Source organism: Oryx dammah, unplaced genomic scaffold, assembly GCF_014754425.2.
Source record: "Oryx dammah isolate SB20612 unplaced genomic scaffold, SCBI_Odam_1.1 HiC_scaffold_6, whole genome shotgun sequence".
NCBI lineage: Eukaryota > Metazoa > Chordata > Mammalia > Artiodactyla > Bovidae > Oryx > Oryx dammah.
In genome coordinates this window covers 34,758,816-34,776,864 of record NW_024070190.1, presented here as the reverse complement: position 1 = coordinate 34,776,864, position 18,049 = coordinate 34,758,816, and the positions used below count along the sequence as shown (strand labels likewise).

At 34.4% G+C, this 18,049-nt stretch overlaps 1 protein-coding gene across 3 annotated transcripts in view; it reads left to right on the top strand.

The window, feature by feature from the left end:
* Positions 1-18,049, top strand: part of TET1 (tet methylcytosine dioxygenase 1) — a 139,515-nt gene that overhangs the window by 111,152 nt on the left and 10,314 nt on the right. For 2 of the 3 annotated variants that reach the window (XM_040242213.1, XM_040242214.1), the window contains 6 exons: positions 3,132-3,343; positions 6,835-6,985; positions 7,325-7,411; positions 10,767-10,856; positions 12,482-12,619; positions 15,590-15,938. In XM_040242213.1, the coding sequence (XP_040098147.1) occupies positions 3,132-3,343; positions 6,835-6,985; positions 7,325-7,411; positions 10,767-10,856; positions 12,482-12,619; positions 15,590-15,938 (1,027 nt within the window). The remainder of the gene's footprint in view (positions 1-3,131; positions 3,344-6,834; positions 6,986-7,324; positions 7,412-10,766; positions 10,857-12,481; positions 12,620-15,589; positions 15,939-18,049) is intronic. The other variant, XM_040242215.1, reaches the window with a different exon arrangement.

The window sequence follows — 18,049 nt, the reverse complement described above, 5'->3', positions numbered from 1 at the left end:
ACATTGTTTTGAAACAGATTTCCCAAACATTTTCTTGCAAATAAGAAATTCTATCTCCATTAAACACTTCTCTATTTTTCTATCACCCTTGCCCCTAACATCATTCTAGTTTATGTTTATATGAATTTGACTACTTTAGATAACTCATAAAATGTTTGTTTTTTCATGACTGTTTTATTTCATTTTGAATTATGTCCTTAAGGTTAATTCATTTGCAGTGTGTGACAGGATTTCCTTCCTTTTCGTGTCTATTCCTTTGTGTGATATACAATATTTTGTTTATCTTTTCATCTATTGATGACCATTTGGGTCACTTTTACCTCAGGGCTCTTGTGAATAATGATGAAATGGACATGGGAATGCAAAGATTTGTTTTAGACTTTATTTTCATTTCTTTCTGGTATATATTCAGAAGTGGAATTGCTGGATCATATGATTGCTGGTTCTATTTTTAATTTTTTGAGGAACTTCATACTGTTTTGCATGGCAGTTAAACCGTTTTAAAACCCCATTCACATATGCAGTGCTTTTGAATTTTTTTATTTTGCTAGTGACTAACAATGTTGAGCATATTTTCATATGCTCATCATCTGTTTGGACATTGTCTTGCGTGTGTTTGTTTTTTTTTAACTTTCTTGGCCAGTTTTCTGTTTTGCCTTTATTACTCATTTGAGGAAGTTCTTTATATATTTTGGGTAAGAATAGTTTGTTGTTTATATATATTGCAGATATGTCTCCCATTGTATTGGTTGCTTTTATGCTTTCTTAATCTTTTATTAGTTAATATTTATGATGAACAAGAGTTCTTAATATATTCCAATTTCTTAACATTTTCCTTTAGAATTATTAAATTTGGTGATCTGTTTTAAAATATTATATCCACTCCAAGGTCATGAAGGTATTTTCTTTTAAAAACTTAATGTTTTATCTTTTATAGTTAGATCTACAGTATAATTTGTTCCTGGTGTGAATTAGGCCTCAAGATTCATTCCCCCCCGCCCCCCATGGATGTCTGTCCACTACAATTTATGGAGAAGATTACTTTTTGCATTGGACTGCAGTGTCACTTGTAATAGTCAAGTGACCACATATATATGGCTCTCCTGCATTCTGTTTTATTCCATTGATCTCCTTATCTGTCATTGCACCAGTGTTAAACTGTCTTAATTATCATATCTCTGTGATCAGTCTTGATACCTGATTTCTGTCTTGATACCATTTTTTCTGTCTTTGTTCCTTTTTTCCCACTTCTTGCTCCTTTGCATTTCCATGTAAACTTTCCAAAACCCTTGTCCATTCCCATGCCCAAACAAAACTAATTCTAGTAAGGCTGTGATTGGAATTGTATCAACTCTAGCAACGAACTTTGGGGAAATTAACATCATTATAATAATTACTATTCCATGAAAATAGTATATCCATTTATTTAGGTCTTCTTTAATTTCTTTCAATAATATTTCTATAATTTTCAAACATTTCATACAAATTTAATGTTTGTCTTACTCTGATTAGACTACTAGAGAAAATACCATAATGGATGGCTTATAAACAGCAAATTGATTTCTCAAACTTCTGTGGTTTTAAGTTGAGGATCAAGGTGCCAGCATGATTGGTGGGTCCTTTTTCTCCCTGTGTCATCAAATGGTAGAAGGAGCTAAAGAGACAAAGGGATCTCTTACAAGAACACTGATGCCATTAGTGAGGGCTTCCTCCTCATGACCTAATCATCTCCATCTCCCAAAGGCTCTATTAATACCATTGTTTAGATTGAGCATTCATTATATGAATTTTGAGTGAACATAAATATCCATAACATAGTGATACTTAAGCAGTTTATTGAAACATTTAGAGACTCATTATACTTAATTTTCTTTAATTCACTGAAAGAGCTATGGAAGATCTAGAAAAGGCACAAATACAATGAATAAATAGCATTTTAGCATTTCTTACACAAAGACTCTGACTATAGCTTTGTTGGTTTGACAACATGAAGATTTTCTGGTGTGACTTTGATACAGTATCATTTTGCATTTGAGCTTATTTGGAAGCAAATGTATTTTTTGGCTGTAAAAGGACATAAAAACATAGAAAAAATTTTTAATGTAAATAATTGTGTTTAGGGGGAAGGTCCTAAAGCCAACTCTACTCAAGGGATGCCTTGGTAGCAATGATTGTTAACCATCTGGAGTGACAGAAGAAAGTGATATTGGGTAACTAACATCTTAAGAAGTTTCATCTCAAGTTTTTGTAATATTATAGCAACAAAAATGGAATATTAATTATGCTATTGGGTGCTCCATTGTCGTCACAGGGGTGGGCAGTTTCATCGTTTACTGATTATATACTGATTGATCTAATTAGTCTGTTTGTAATTTGTGATATATGGAAGGAGTTTTAAGCATAGTAATTAAATCCAATTAACAAAAGTAAACACTAGGACCACTGGACAGTATTTTAAATACTTAGGAATCTGTTTTTAGCTACCCATGTGTATGATGCAGTGTAAGATAAATGGTTAAATATTCAAAATTACTTATAATTTGTATTCTCTGTCAGCTGGAACATCTTAATCTTAAGATGGGTATGATAACTATCTGTGGGAGCATGGGGAAAAATTGCAGGATTATTGCTTTATGTACATATGAATTGTTTTTTATATGGCAAAACCATTTATTTGCCCAAGGAAAATATCCATAATTTTTCTCAGATGCTAAATATCAGTGCTCAGTTTATTTTTAATGTTGGGAGTACTAGGCTATTTCCATTTAGCTAGATTTGTGCACTTGTGGCAATTATGGAAGAGCAGATGAGTTAATTAGGCTCTTTTCCATGGGATTCTCTGTTGTCTGTTTTGCAATACTGTGTCAACAGTGAAATAAAACAAACACAAACTGTTTCCACAGATTTCTGTTCAGCCTGTTGTTTATTAGTCAAGTAACCTTGGATACCCTGTGATGAGTTGTATGGAGGCAGCTAGTCTAACAACTAAAAGTCTTACAGGCTTCAGTGCTTTAAAAAATAGTAAGTTTAGAAAACTAGAATGTAGTGATGAAGAACTTGAAAAGCAATATCCACTGCGTTTGACATTACGTTTCTTGTTTTCCATAAATGTATACATTCTGTTTTGGCAGGTTTTAAGAAGAAGCAGCGACGAAGAGAAAGTTCTTTGTCTGGTTCGACAGCGCACAGGCCACCACTGTCCCACAGCTGTGATGGTGGTGCTCATCATGGTATGGGACGGCATTCCTCTCCCGATGGCTGACAAACTGTACTCACAGCTTACCGAGAGTCTCAAGTCGTACAATGGTCATCCCACAGACCGAAGATGCACGCTCAATGAAAAGTAATCAAATCTGTTTTGCATTGTTTTAACATCAGTTTTATATCTTGTTAAATTGACTACCAAGTAATAGACATATATATATTATAGATGAGGACAGAATTTTAGGTATTATGCAACTGAAAAGAATGAACATTGCTTAAAAGGGAGACTTTTTTTTAGAGTGAGTCCAGGCCATTTTAGGATATTCTCCTTAATTCTTTGCTTGTTTCCATTTTGATACCTGATCCTTCTCAGCCCTGGAGTCTGAAAGAGAGATTTTTCTATAAAGGTACAGCTCCTCCATAGGAATTGTACCATTTTCCATTTTCTCTAGCAATGTAAGGGAATATCTGTTTTTCTATAGCTTTCATTGTAGTCAAACTTGAATTTTGCCCATTTAATAGGGGATGCTGCTGCTGCTAAGTCGCGTCAGTCATGTCCGACTCTGTCCAACCCCATAGATGGCAGCCCACCAGGCTCCTCCATCCCTGGGTTTCTCCAGGCAAGAGCACTGGAGTGGGTTGCCATTTCCTTCTCCAATGCATGAAAGTGAAAAGTGAAAGTGAAGTCGCTCAGTCGTGTCCGACTCTTCACGACCCCGTGGACTATAGCCTACCAGGCTCCTCCGTCCATGCAAAAGTACTGGAGTGGGTTGCCATTGCCTTCTCTGATAAATGTCTTCAATTTCTTTTGATTTGCATTTTTCATATTATGACTGAATATTTTTTCATATGGTAAGAGTATCTGCCATTTGTTTTTTAGTTTTTTAATTTCATTGAAGTATGGTTGATTCACAATATGTGTTAATTTGAACTGTACAGCAAATTGACTTAGTTTTGTATGTTCAGTTCAGTTCAGTCACTCAGTTGTGTCTGACTCTTTGTAACACCATGGACTGCAGCACTCCAGGCCCCCCTGTCTTTCACCAACTCCTGGAGCTGACTCAAAACTCATGTCCATTGAGTTGGTGATACCATTCAACCATCTCATTCTCTGCTGTTCCCTTCTCCTCCCACCTTCAATCTTTCCCAGCATCAGGGTCTTTTCAAATAAGTCAGTTCTTTGCATCAGGTGGCCAAAATATTGGAGTTTCAGCTTCAGCATCAGTCCTTCCAATGAATATTCAGGACTGTTTCCATTAGGACTGACAGGTTGGATCTCCTTGCAGACCCAGGGACTTTTTTTAAATGTAACTTATTATATCTCTTTTCCCTTACTGTTTCTGAATTTTTAGTGATATTTAAGACCATTTTTCTTTCATACGAGCTCTAGAATAATTCACCCATATTTTCTTTTATTTCCTGTTGAAATCAGAAATGTTTAAAATAGAAATCATTTAAGATTTATGCTGGACAGAAGTGAGAAGAAGGGATCCATTTCTATTCTTTTTTCCATTTATCACAACTCTACTTGCTAAAGAGTTCTTCTTTCCCCTTTGACTTGAAATACTAACTTTATACAAAAATCAAATCCTCTTTCTTATGAATTCTGTATATTATAGAGGCATTATACATTTTAATATTTAGTAAGACTAGCTCACCATTCTTGTTTTTTCAAGGCTTTTAAAAAAATGTTTCTGCTTTCAAATAACTTTCATAATCAATTTGTCTAGTTTTAAGATAAATCTAATGGTATTTTTAATGGGATTATATTAAATTAGAATAAACTGACATCATTCGATGTTGAATCTTACAATCCCATTAAAAGATTTTTCTTTTCATTTGTTCAAGTGTTTGTGTTCTTCAACAGTGTTTTGTATGGTTTTCCTCAAAAAGTTCTCTTTTTTAAAAAAAAGAAACATCATTATACAAATTATAAAATATCCCCTCTCTAACCTCCTCACAAGATTGTTTGTATATCTTCCAGAGTACTTTTTTTATGCTTAAAATCATTTCATTATGCTTTTTATTATTTTTCTAATACCAATAAATATGTATACATAATTTTACTATATCTATTTTATTATGTGGCTTCATAATAATAATACCTCTAATAGAAAGAAACTGTTGTAAATTGTGTACATATAAGCTTACCTTTTTCAATAATTGATAAATAAGTTTTATGCTATTTCATTCAACGTAGATCCAGCCTATTTTTTAAAAATTTATATTTACAGAAATGATGCAAGAATACTTCAACGAATTCGTATATACCCCTTACCTTACCTATTTGTGGAATCATTATTTCTAATTCCACAAATAATCACACAATACACATAAGCTTACATGTCATTATCATTACTGCTTTTTTCTATACTTTCTTCTGGATAATTTGTGAAGTAGTTGCAAACTTTTACTTCTAAATAATACTTCAGAGAATGAGGTACAGTGCAATTATCAAAACCAGGTACCAATTACCAGTACAATTATTAAAACCAGGCTATTTCACTTGGATAAAATGCTATTCTCTAATTCAAATATCATCTACTTTTTTGATTGTCTTCCTGATTCAATTCAATTCAGGAATTATTGGCAAGAATACTACACTCAGTTAATAATATTAAGAGCTATTTTAAAGTCTTTTTGTCTCATTATCGGTAATGTTGACTGTTTAGGAGACAATTTTAGGTCTCATAGTTAATAGCTAAACTACATTCTCAGTTCGAGAAGATCCCTTGGAGAAGATCCCCAGGGAAGCCGGTATTCTTCTTTTCCTGGTGGTTCAGATGTAAAGAATCCACCTGCAATGCGGGAGACCTGGGTTTAATCCCTGGGTTGGGAAGATCCCCTGGAAGAAGGCATGGCAACCCACTCCAGTATTCTTGCCTGGAGAATCCCAATGGACAGGGGAGCCTGGTGGCCTGCAGTCCGTGGGGTCACAAAGAGTTGGGCATGACGGAATGACTAAACACAGTACATTTTTCTACTTTTTTGACTTCTTTGAAATTCTGCAATTTAAAGTTTCTCTTCTTTGATACTCTTTGCATCTTATTTTTTTCTTTTCAAGTAATTGTAATCTTTTGTTCCCTTTAAAGTATATGTTTTATCTTAGTGAAAATTAGAATAATTGAACTATTCCTCCTTCATATTCAGCATTTTCCTGACTTTCACAATTAAATATAGTTTTGATTTCAAATTTCTATATTCTTTTATTTATCATTTTTCAAAAATGTATTTTTTAATTGCTTGTATTTTTAAGTCCAATGAGGTGCTATGATTTTCAAATTATGATAGGAAACTGATCTATGATTAAAATCCAGGCCCTTTATTTCCTTACCTTGGATATCTCCAAATCAAACAAGGTTATGTATATTTCATATGTGTATGGTTTCTTGCCTTTTATTGGATTTACAATCTTGCACAAACATTTTAATTGAAGCTTTAGTTACTTTCAAGTATTATTAGCTTTGTGTTGTTTAACACTACCTTAGATAAAAAAAAAGTAATGAAATAGGTATATTAAAATAATTTCATTATCCATCCTTGCTTCTATATATATATGAACCTGAAATGTTCTGTTTGAAGTATTATCCTACTTTATCAATTCATTCTCTTGCAATTATCATCTTACAGTCGTACCTGTACATGTCAAGGAATTGATCCAGAGACTTGTGGAGCTTCCTTCTCTTTTGGCTGTTCATGGAGTATGTATTTCAATGGCTGCAAATTTGGTAGAAGCCCAAGTCCCAGAAGATTTAGAATTGATCCAAGTTCTCCCTTACACGTAAGTGTCCTTTTTACTTATGAATTACACTTAGTAATATATAAGTACATTTCTTTAAAAATTTTTTAAATTGTAAAAAATTAATATTAGAACGTAGTGACAAAATAGTAACTATACGTGTCTATATATATATAAGAAAATAGTTTAAAATTCTAAATAATGTAGGTAAAATCTTTAATTATCAACCCAAATTCCGATTGTCCCTGACTCCCTCCTTCCCTCACCCTAAAGAGAATCACTGTTAAAAAAAACCTAGAATTTTATACCCAGCCAAAGTAGGAACAATGAATAAAGCTATTTGCCAACATTTCAAAGACTCAGTAAGTTTACTACCCACAGCACTACTATGAAAGAATTACTAAAGGACGTAATCCAGAAAGAAGATATATGAAACCGGAACCAATCTGTCCGGAACACGAGGCCATGGTGAGCAAAGAAATTAGTCAACCTTATTGTTAAGTTTAAATTAAATAAGTTGAGTACTTACATTTTTTAATTGAAATAACAACCTATAAGTATAATTCAATACTCTTCTCAAATCAGGGGTGGGTAGGCAATGGGAGGGGGTGGGGCACCTATATAAATTAAGTGTGGCAATGTTTTATGATTTGTTTGGAGTGGGGAGAATTTAGATAGTGATTAACTCCAAGATCAGTGTTTTTCAAGCTTTGTGCTGTGACCAAGAGTATAAAAACATTTTATACTACAAGTAACTATTTGGAAAAATATATCTTCAAATGAATAGATAAAACTATCACAAAATAACATTTAGCCTTATTACATATGACAAAAATAATATTTAAGTATTAAAAGTTAATATCTGATAGTTATTGCTGAGGATCACTATGATGTGGCAAAAACATTTTTAAAATAAAATTTCATTTCTTTAAATTCTAGTTTTGACCTACCAAACTGAATTCTTAGCCTACTAAAGAGTCATGTCCCACAGCTTGGAAAATACTGCTCTAAATAATTGTCAGAAAAACATATTTGAGAAGTGTATATTTAAACATTTTTAGATGACTACAAATATAATTTATAACCTTTGAACTAGTTGTGGAAAAAAACCCATTCACCAGTCAGCAAGGTTAGTTTAAAAAGTCTAGCTGAGATATAAGATAATATCTAATTGGGATATAAGATAAATAGGAAACACAAAATAAAGCAGCAGGAATTACTCTAATTGTATCTATAATACAAGGAATGTAACATCTTTCAGGAAAGCTCAGAATAAGTAAATAATCCCTTTAAAGAGTGATCAAAATGATTTGTTTTCTCTAGAGTTCCCATCTACTGTAATAAAAGAGAGAAATCACTGTAAAGAGCACTGTCTTTTGCAGATAAAATACCTTAGAAGAAATCTAACAAGTTTATCAGACCTTTAGGGAGAAAACTATACTAAAAGGACATATAAAATACCTGATAATGAGAAGGTAACATGTTCAAAGATCAGAATGAGATGTGAATTCTTCCTTAAAATAAACGTTAAAAAGTTAATTTTTTCTAAATAATTATCTGATGAAGCTGCTATATTGTATAACACTCATATAATAAATGGACGATCAGTTTTTGCTTATGGTTATTATTAACAATGAGTAATGTTTATGTAGTGTTTATAATACAGGAAAAAGCATTCCTCTTTTCAGGAACTGAGAAAGATCAGTGTGAAGCTCAGCAGGCTAGTGAACGTGAAGTGCATATAGTAGCCTTTAAGAATATGGGAAGATCATTGAAGAATGTTAAAGCAGAGAGTAATATAATGATACCTTTTTTTTTTTTTTTTAATGGGGTGCCTGTGTCTGCTCTGTGGACTGGAGTTAGCCAAGAGTTTGTTTAGCAAGATAGGCTAGCTATTAGAATAGTCCAAAGAAGGGATAGTAGTGACTTACAGTATGGTTGTGAGAGAAGAAATGATAAGTAGTAGTTCTGGACAGGTTGTTAAAACTAGGTGCTATTCTTTGACAAAGGGTGTGGTGAAACAAGACTAGGTTTATAGAGAAGACAGATTATCGATTCAGTTTGGATGCACTGGTTTGGAGATTCTTAAGAGAAATCCAGATGAGGCTGTCTGGTCATTAATAAGAACCTCAGGATTAACATGTGATCCAGGTGGTAGTTGTAGGCATTGATGTGGAGGTGGTGACCCGATAGATAAGGTATAGGGTGAGAAGGGCAGAGGGATGTAGGGCGTGAGCCCCATTATGTAAAGATCTCTTATTGAGATCTTCAAGACACCCACTTACTCTAATGAAACAGTTAGAAAGTAAGGATTTTTACAATATGGATAAAGAACCTGCATTCAACAATAAACATCTATTTAAATTTTAATTTTTTCTATTTACCTGCTTTATTTCATTTGTATTCAAGAAATGTTACTTCATAAGATAAAAATTGCCCAATCTAACTAGTGACACTGAATGATTCATAACATCCTTCTAGCAATAAAACACAATTTACCCTACCCAATATCTCAAGTGCAATAAAATATAATAAAGTCTTTTTAACTAGCCATTTAAATAGTAATTCTGAAGTTTCCCTCTAATTATGTGTCAATATAGCCAGGAAGGATTTTTTTTTTGGTCAGTGGTCTGACCTCCCTGACTATATTTATTAAGCTACATTAAGTAACAGATGTGTTAATAGAAGAAAGCAATTTAGATATAGACCCTATGTATATGAATTTCCTTTTCAATGAACACACCAACTGAAATGAGTAGGAAACTAAAAGGATTATCACTGGTGCTTTGCAGTTGCCAAGACTGAGGCTTGTTATAAAGCACTCAAGAATTAACTTCCCATGTCTACATTGCTATGTGGCTTTGGTTTTTATAATAGTTTGCTGCACCAGAGGTGAACTGATCCACAGGAAGGTTTTCCTTCCTCATCTACCAGATCACAGATGAGACAGACACCTTCAAACCTCTGAAGCCCTTCATTGCTGTCAGTTCTTCATCCCTTGTCTTTTGTGACCGACCATTTATCAATCTCTGATTTGATTTAGGATATCAATCTCTGATTTGATTTAGGATACAATCATCTCTGAAAAACTATCACAATGTTTTTCCAGCTAATGTTAGTAAAGTCTCCTTTCTCTCCTCCGTACCTCATTCTGTCATCTGTGGCATTTTTACTACTCTTGTTATGACAGTTTTCCTTCTTACATGTTTCTATTATCATTAGACCCCAGAATCTTGATAAAGTGTTAAGGCTTCTCCACAATTCTATCAAATCTTCCTCAGTTTGTAGACATTACCGTGTAGAAAAGAAAACACTGGATTTAGACAGCCTATTGCCTACTTATATTTGAAGCTCTTAGCACTGGGATCTGATACACAGTATGTGCCTTGTATGTGTTGCTCTCCCATCTCTGTTATAGAACTTTGTTTCACTATGAGAATTCTTCCACATCTCCACTTGCTACCAGGAAAGTTGTCTTGATTTACTTCAAGTGCCCTCTACTATTGAATAAATATAAAATGTGGTTCTTGTTTTGACATGAGCAGCTTTGTAACTTACCTCTAACACCAGTTAGATTTCTCATTAGCTGATAACATAGACTTCTAATTTCAAAAGACTAAATCTAAACATAACAATGACTAATAATTTAGATTTTATGGTAGCAATCATGTCATTTCCTATGGTAGCTTATCAGGGTAAGTATGAACTGTGCACCAACAACGAACATATCAGCAATGAGGTATAATTCATTTTCATATGTTATATAAATTCATCACTCATATGTAATTATGAAACAACTTTTATGGACTGTCTTTTCCTATAGGAAAAAAACCTTGAAGATAATTTACAGAGTTTGGCTACAGAATTAGCTCCAATTTATAAGCAGTATGCTCCAGCTGCTTATCAAAACCAGGTATGTTTTGGGACCTTATATAGAGCTTTTAAACATGGTTGAAATTTACATCTAAACAATGTCCTTGTTAACAGAAATTGTTTTTCAAATTTTACCTCAATGTAGATCTTTATTGACAGTTTTAAAAATTATCTAGTGTTTTTTAAAAACAGTATTATGGCAATTGAGGACTTCCCTGATGGCTCAGATGGTAAAGTGTCTACCTGCAAAAAAAGAGATCTGGGTTTGATCCATGGGTTGACAAGATCCCCTGGAGAAGGAAATGGCAACCCATTCCAGTACTCTTGCCTGGAAAATCCCATGGCCGGAGGAATCTGGTAGGGTATGGTCCTTGGGGTTGCAAAGAGTAGGAAAGGACTGAGCAACTTCACTTTCACTTTCTTTTCATGGCAATTGAATTAAATATCCACAATGAGATTTAATTCAGTTGGGAAGTAGGGGAGATCAGAAGATACTAGCCAAGGGGTACAAACTCCCAGCAATAAGATAAGATCTGGTGCACAGCTTGTTGGCTATATTTAATAATATTATATTATACTTAAAAGTTTTAATTATGTCTTAAATGTTACCTCTACACACCAAAAAATTATAATTATGTTTAACTAACCTTATTGTGGTAATCGTTTTGTAACATATACATGTATCTAGTGATCACACTGTATACCTTAATCTTACATATGTTATGTATGTCAGTAATATCTCAATAAAACAGGTGGGAAAACACATTTTTAAAAGAAAAGGATAACCATATATTGGGAGAAAATAATGGTGAATCATATAGCAGACCAAGTAGAAATAAGTGTAAAATACTTTTTAAATGTAACCAGGGAATTCCTTGGTGGTCTGGTGGTTAGGATTCCTCACTTTTACTGCTGAGGGCAAAGGTTTTATCTCTGGTCAGGGAAATAAGATCCTGCAAACAGAGCAAGTAGGCCAAAAAGCAAACAAAAATGAAAAACATAACCAGGGGTGCATATTTTTTAAATATATGATAAAAATTAAAATATTTATTTGTATTATCATAAATAACAAGGTCTCTGCCCAATTCCATTTTATTTTTCATTTTATATTTGCTTCTTTATTTATTTAGCTATGCCGGGTCCTGATTGCAGCACATGGGATCTTTGGTCTTAGTTGCAACATGTAGGATATAATTCCCTGACCAGGGATCAAACCTGGCTTCCCTGCACTGGGAGCCTGGAGTCTTAGCCACTGGACCACCAGGGTACTTCTCCAACCTTTCATTTTAAATAGTTACAAATTGACTTTCTATACTGGTTTTATAGACCTTGAACACTGGATGCATGATCAAAGCACTATATTAGTCTTTTGTCCTAATGAAATATTTCAGGCTACTCTTCGTATTTATCCACCACCAAGTATTAGTGTCCTCCTGTTGCCTTCAGTGATTGTCATTTTAATTCATGTACCCTCAAATTCTTTTTTTTTCTTTTCCTCAAATTCTTTACCCTTAATATTACTAAACTACACAATCACTATGATAATCCAAATCTCTGAAATAATAAGTGTAACTAAGTTATAAACTTGTCATAAAGTGATTTTTATCTTTATTGAAGGTGATTCTTTTTGTCTCTTAAAACTATGGGTAATTCATTACTCTTCAGGTGGCGCTTGAACATATTGCCCGAGAATGTCGGCTTGGGAAGAAAGAAGGTCGTCCTTTCTCTGGGGTCACTGCTTGCCTAGACTTCTGTGCCCATCCCCACAGGGACATTCACAACATGAATAATGGGAGCACAGTGGTATGTACCTGGGTAGCTTTCAATTCTAAAGGCTCCATCAACATATTCTCAAGCTGAGGTCCTGATATCAACATTGCTCCCCAAAAGTTATAGAACCAGCCTGAAATATTTTTTGTGAATGTCTCAAATTATATATTGTGGGAGGTTTGTTGGGATAGAGGAATACACGGTTATTCAAAGCTACCATTCTCTGCTATCAGACTGGTAGGTAGGAAGTTAAGCGAGTTAATGTTTCTTTTTTTGCCATCTGTACTTCATGGGTTTTTGTTTGTTTTTCGCCCCACATCACGGGCTGCAGGATCTTAGTTCACTGACCGGGGATAGGACCCCATCTCTCTTGTACTGGAAATGTGGAGTCTTAACCACTGGACCACCAAGGAATTCCCCTATATTTCAAGAGTTTTGTGAGGGAACTGTGTGCCAAAATTTTAATGTTGGTTCTTAATACTAGTTTGTAGGAATATTTAGAAGAAATATTTACACATTTATGTGCTTGTTATGTTTACAGCCATGGAAAACAATCACATGCTTATAGCACAAAATCAATCAAAATATATTTAAAGTAAGGAGAAGACCTCAGGAAAGATCATGCAATAGTCCTTTTATACGGGAAATGAGTTTGCTTCAAGTAGATACCTTTTTACTCAGTAAAACAGAGAGTGATTGCCTCTCTTTCTGAACTGTACCAGTTTGGCCTCTTTGAAGACAGAGCTATGATTGTTCCACTTTGATTGATTGAAAGTGTACCGTCTGATCCATCAAAATGCAGTCTTCCTTCCTTCTTTGGTCTGTGGAGTCTATCAGCAACAGATTAAGGAGCAAAAATAACTTTTTTCTGTCTATCATGCGGTTTCATGATGTTGACTCTAGTCTCTGAGACTAATGTTATTTTCAAATGTTGAAATTTTACAAATCCATCCAGATGAATCTTAGCTGAAGAATAATTCAACATCTTGCTTGGCTAGTACATTTTCCATGAGTTCCTTCATTAGAGATAATTATTAGTGATCAGATTGGATTAGGTTGAGAATCAGACTAAGTTTTCGTTCCCCTTCTTTCTTATGTATTATTCAGTGCTTGTTCTTTGTACTCCTCTTATTGCTCATGCAATGAGGCGCATACCTAGAACTTGGCACGATGCTAGATTTCCCCATCTCTGAAAACGTGAACTGAAAGTTTTCTGCCAACTCTTCTTCCTCCTTGTTTCCCTGGTCTTTGTAATTATGCTTCTGTCTTTGTCCCCTTCTTAGTCTCCCTATGGCCAAATAAATTGAAGTAAACATTTATAAATGAAATATTCTAATTCTAAAGATAATTATTTTTAAATTACTAACAAATTACACCGAAAAGAGTTCAGTGTTTCAGGCCTTGATGGTAAATGTGGCTGTAGATGTTTAGAAAAGCATGTGACTTTAAAAACCTTTAACATACTTTATCATCTGTATCCATCAAGTTCTATCAACTTGGAGAAATCAAATCTTGCCGTTTCTAGTCTTACAACACTTTGCTGTCTTAGAAAGAGATCTTAGTTGTGGAAGAAATGTTTTAATGAAAAATAATGAGATCATTGGATATATTTTTGATGGATCTTTCATGACATTTGAAAATTAATTACCATTAAAATATTAATTTATGATAAATATAATTTTATGTGTCACAGTCAGGAATTTCCTACATTTCCCTGTACTTTCATTTCTCTACAATGAATAGAAATAACTTAGAAAAAATTTTATTTTCAGTTGGAGGATAATTGCTTTAGATTACTGTGTTGGTTTCTGCCATACAGCAACACAAATCAGCCATAAGTAAACATAGGTTCTTTTCCTGTTGAACCTCCCCCCAACCTCAAAAATAACTTATTTAAGGTAGAGAGAAGGGTGAGTTTGGCTATATTTAAGACAAAATTTTTATTTTTAAAATGTATTGCTTTTTGGCTGTGCTGGTCTTCGTGGCTTTGCACTGGCTTTCTCTAGTTACGGCGACTGGCTATTCTTGATTGCAGAGTGTGGGCTTCCCTTCGCAGTGGCTTTTCCTGTTGTGGAGCATAGGCTCTAAGCACGTGGGCTTAGCTTCTGCTTGGTGTCTGGAATCTTCCTGATTCCAGGGATCGAAGATGGTGTCCTTTGGCAGGTGGCTTCTTATCCACTGCACCACTGGGGAAGTCCAAGACCAAATTTTCTTAAAAAGTCCTATATTACATCCAAGAAAAAGACAGGCTTACTGTTATACTCCTAACTAAAGTCAAAATGGAGCAGAACAATTATTTATCCAGATAAAATATTTCAGCTAATTTTTAAAAGTATTGGGGTATATAAGTCCTGTTAGAAAGTGAAATCTCCTGGGCTTCTTTTGCTTCATTAATATCTGTCAATTTTTTTAATGAAGAAGAGAAAAAAAACTCACCTTGACAAACAGGGCAGGGTAAAATATGTGTAGATAAATTTCACTTACAAGCAGAAGTGAAAAAAATCATAGAGGAAATCACAGCAAATTAGAAAATTCCTCATGATTTAGGCACCTCTAACCAAGGAATGTGACATTATTCAAATAGTAAGAAATAGTGTGATTTGTAGCCTGAAGTAATATCTTTTATTTGTTGGTATTTAATATGATGATAGTGAACAATTAAGTAACTATTAACTGTGGAACAAGAAGGAATATAACAAAGAAGTCTTAATATTGAAAATATTATAAAATGCATAAGCATGGATAAGATGTACTTAGAAAATCAACTCAAAATTACACTGGTCTGCTTAAAAACAATTGATAAGTTACTCATATTGAATAGCATTGAGTAACTTGATATATAAAATATTTTTCCAAAATGAATTAACCTATCACAGTAACCAATTGAAAATAGTTCCCTTTTCACAATGGCAACAATAAATAGGTAGGAATAACTAAGAAGGTAGGAATAACTGATGAATGTGCAGGATCTCTGGTTCCCATTTCATGTTTTCTTCCTATCAGGTCTGCACTTTAACACGAGAAGATAACCGCTCGTTTGGTGTTATTCCTCAAGATGAGCAGCTGCATGTGCTTCCTCTTTATAAACTTTCAGACACAGATGAGTTTGGATCAAGGGAAGGAATGGAAGCCAAGATCAAATCTGGGGCCATCATGGTCCTTGCACCCCGCCAGAGAAAAAGAATGCGATTTACTCAACCCGTTCCTCGTTCTGGGAAGAAGAGAGCAGCAATGATGACAGAGGTTCTGGCGCATAAGATAAGGGCTGTGGAAAAGAAATTTATTCCTCGAATCAAGCGGAAGAATAATTCAATGACAAACAATAGTAAGGCTTCATCACTGCCCCTTTTAGGTAAGATTTATGGACTCTGATAATTTTCTGTCCGAAACTTTGATTGGCAGCACTTGGCCTTTGCAGCTTCATCTTTGCTACTCTTTTGAGAATGAGGCATTATGAAAAGAAAACTTTAGATCAGATACCAGTCAATCCAATTAGCTAATTATTTTTATATAATTCATTTAGAATTCAAAGGAAGACACAGTATATTCCATATCCTTGCCAGAATTATAAGTCAACCAGAAAGTGACCTATCAGTATTTCTTGGTATTTTTTTCCCCTCTATTTATACTTAAAAAAAAAAAAGTATAAAACCAAAGCATATTCTTATTGTTTGTTTACAGCTATTGTGAACCAATACGCTGTCTCAACACAGATAAAATAACATCACTTCCTTGAAGTCTTACTTCGTCAGCTTCAGCATCACTTTAAGTAGTTCATTCAATAAATATTACTGAGCACTACTTTGGACTGTTCTAGGTACTGTAGCAGTGAATAATAGGGGAGATAGTGCTCTGAAAGAATTCCATTTGAACAGGGTTGTCACAAAAGGATTGACTGAGGAATTTGTGTAAAGTCCTAAAGAATATGAGAATCAGCAATGTTTTTATTTGGAGAAATAGCATTCCAGGTAGCAAAAGTGGCAAATGCAAAGTTTAGGAGAGAGGAATTTACTTGAATACTTGATACAAGCGAAAAATCCAGTATGATTGGAGCACAGAGGGCTTCCCAGGTACCGCAGTGGTAAGAAATCCATCTGCCAATGCAGGAGACTCAGCAGATGTGGTTCAGTCCCTGGGGCAGGAAGATCCCCTGGAATAGGAAATGGCAACCTGCTCCAGTATTCTTTCTTGGAAAATTCCGTGGGCAGAGGAGCCTGGCAGGATACAGTCCATGAGGTTGCTAAGAGTCAGACACGACTGAGCACATGATGGTTGGAGCAGGGTGTGAAATGGGTAGAATAGCAGGATATGAGATCAGAGAGGTAAGAGGGACATCTGAGCAGTTCACCTTGTAGATTGCTGTAAAACTTTGGCCTGTATTGTGAGGGAGAGGAAGGTTTCTGGATATTTCATCATAGAGAGGGGCTATGATCCAATTCAAAAAATAACATTCCAGTTACTGGATTGTAGCTACAGTCAGACAGGGCAGAGAAATATTAAGGTGTTGATAAACAAGCTATCCTAACAACTTAAGAAAGAGACAATGAGGCTTGGATCAGAGTGGCTAATGAGGAGGACATGAGAAATGTCTGATTCTAGATGTTTTGAGGTAGAGTCAATGGGATTTCTGATAGATTTAAATCTGGAGTGTGGACCAAAAAAGAGTAAAGGTTTACCCTGATAAAATCTGAAGCTCACTTTTGGACATGGTAAAAGTTCAAGATACCTGTCAGACATTCAAGTTGAGGTGTTAGGAAAGCAGTTGAATAAGAGTGTAATTCAGAGAAGATGATTCTTTTGTCATGACCCTGATTGTCTTTGATAACTTCCTTAATTTTCTGTGCTGACAAGATGTTCCAGGCTCCTCTTATATAATCCTGCCCCATATCTAAAATCAGCCATTCCTCTAGGGAGCCTGAAAAAATAATACTATGAATTTAAACTGATACTCAAAAGTCGGAGCTACAAGGTATTCTTTAACTTCTTCGATTTTTGTATTTTTAAGAAAAGTTGTTTGTTTTTTTTAAGATGAGAGAACTGATAGTGCAGACTTTATATAACAGTGGGAAAGATTCAACAGAGTTAGGGAAGAGGCAAGGAAGAATTATCATTCCTCTATGCTTGTAGCTCCACTTTACAGATACTTAGGTTTATTTTAAGATTCACATATCTGGTTCCATGCTGCTTGTTTATGACAATCATAACATTTTCATCTTTCTGTCATTTCCCAGTTGCATCTTTACATGTTATTCTTTTAAAATATATACTCTATTAGTAGCCAAATGCACAATACTTGCCCTATAACTTCTTGTTCTTTTGTAGTATTACCCATGAGAGCTTTTTCTTCTTCTTTTTTTATTGTTTTAAAACAACACCACTTTACTTTTGCTGTTTTTTGATTCTTAAGATCTATTGCTTTTGCCTTTCAAACATTTTTTTTTTCCTTTTGCAACCCCATGACCT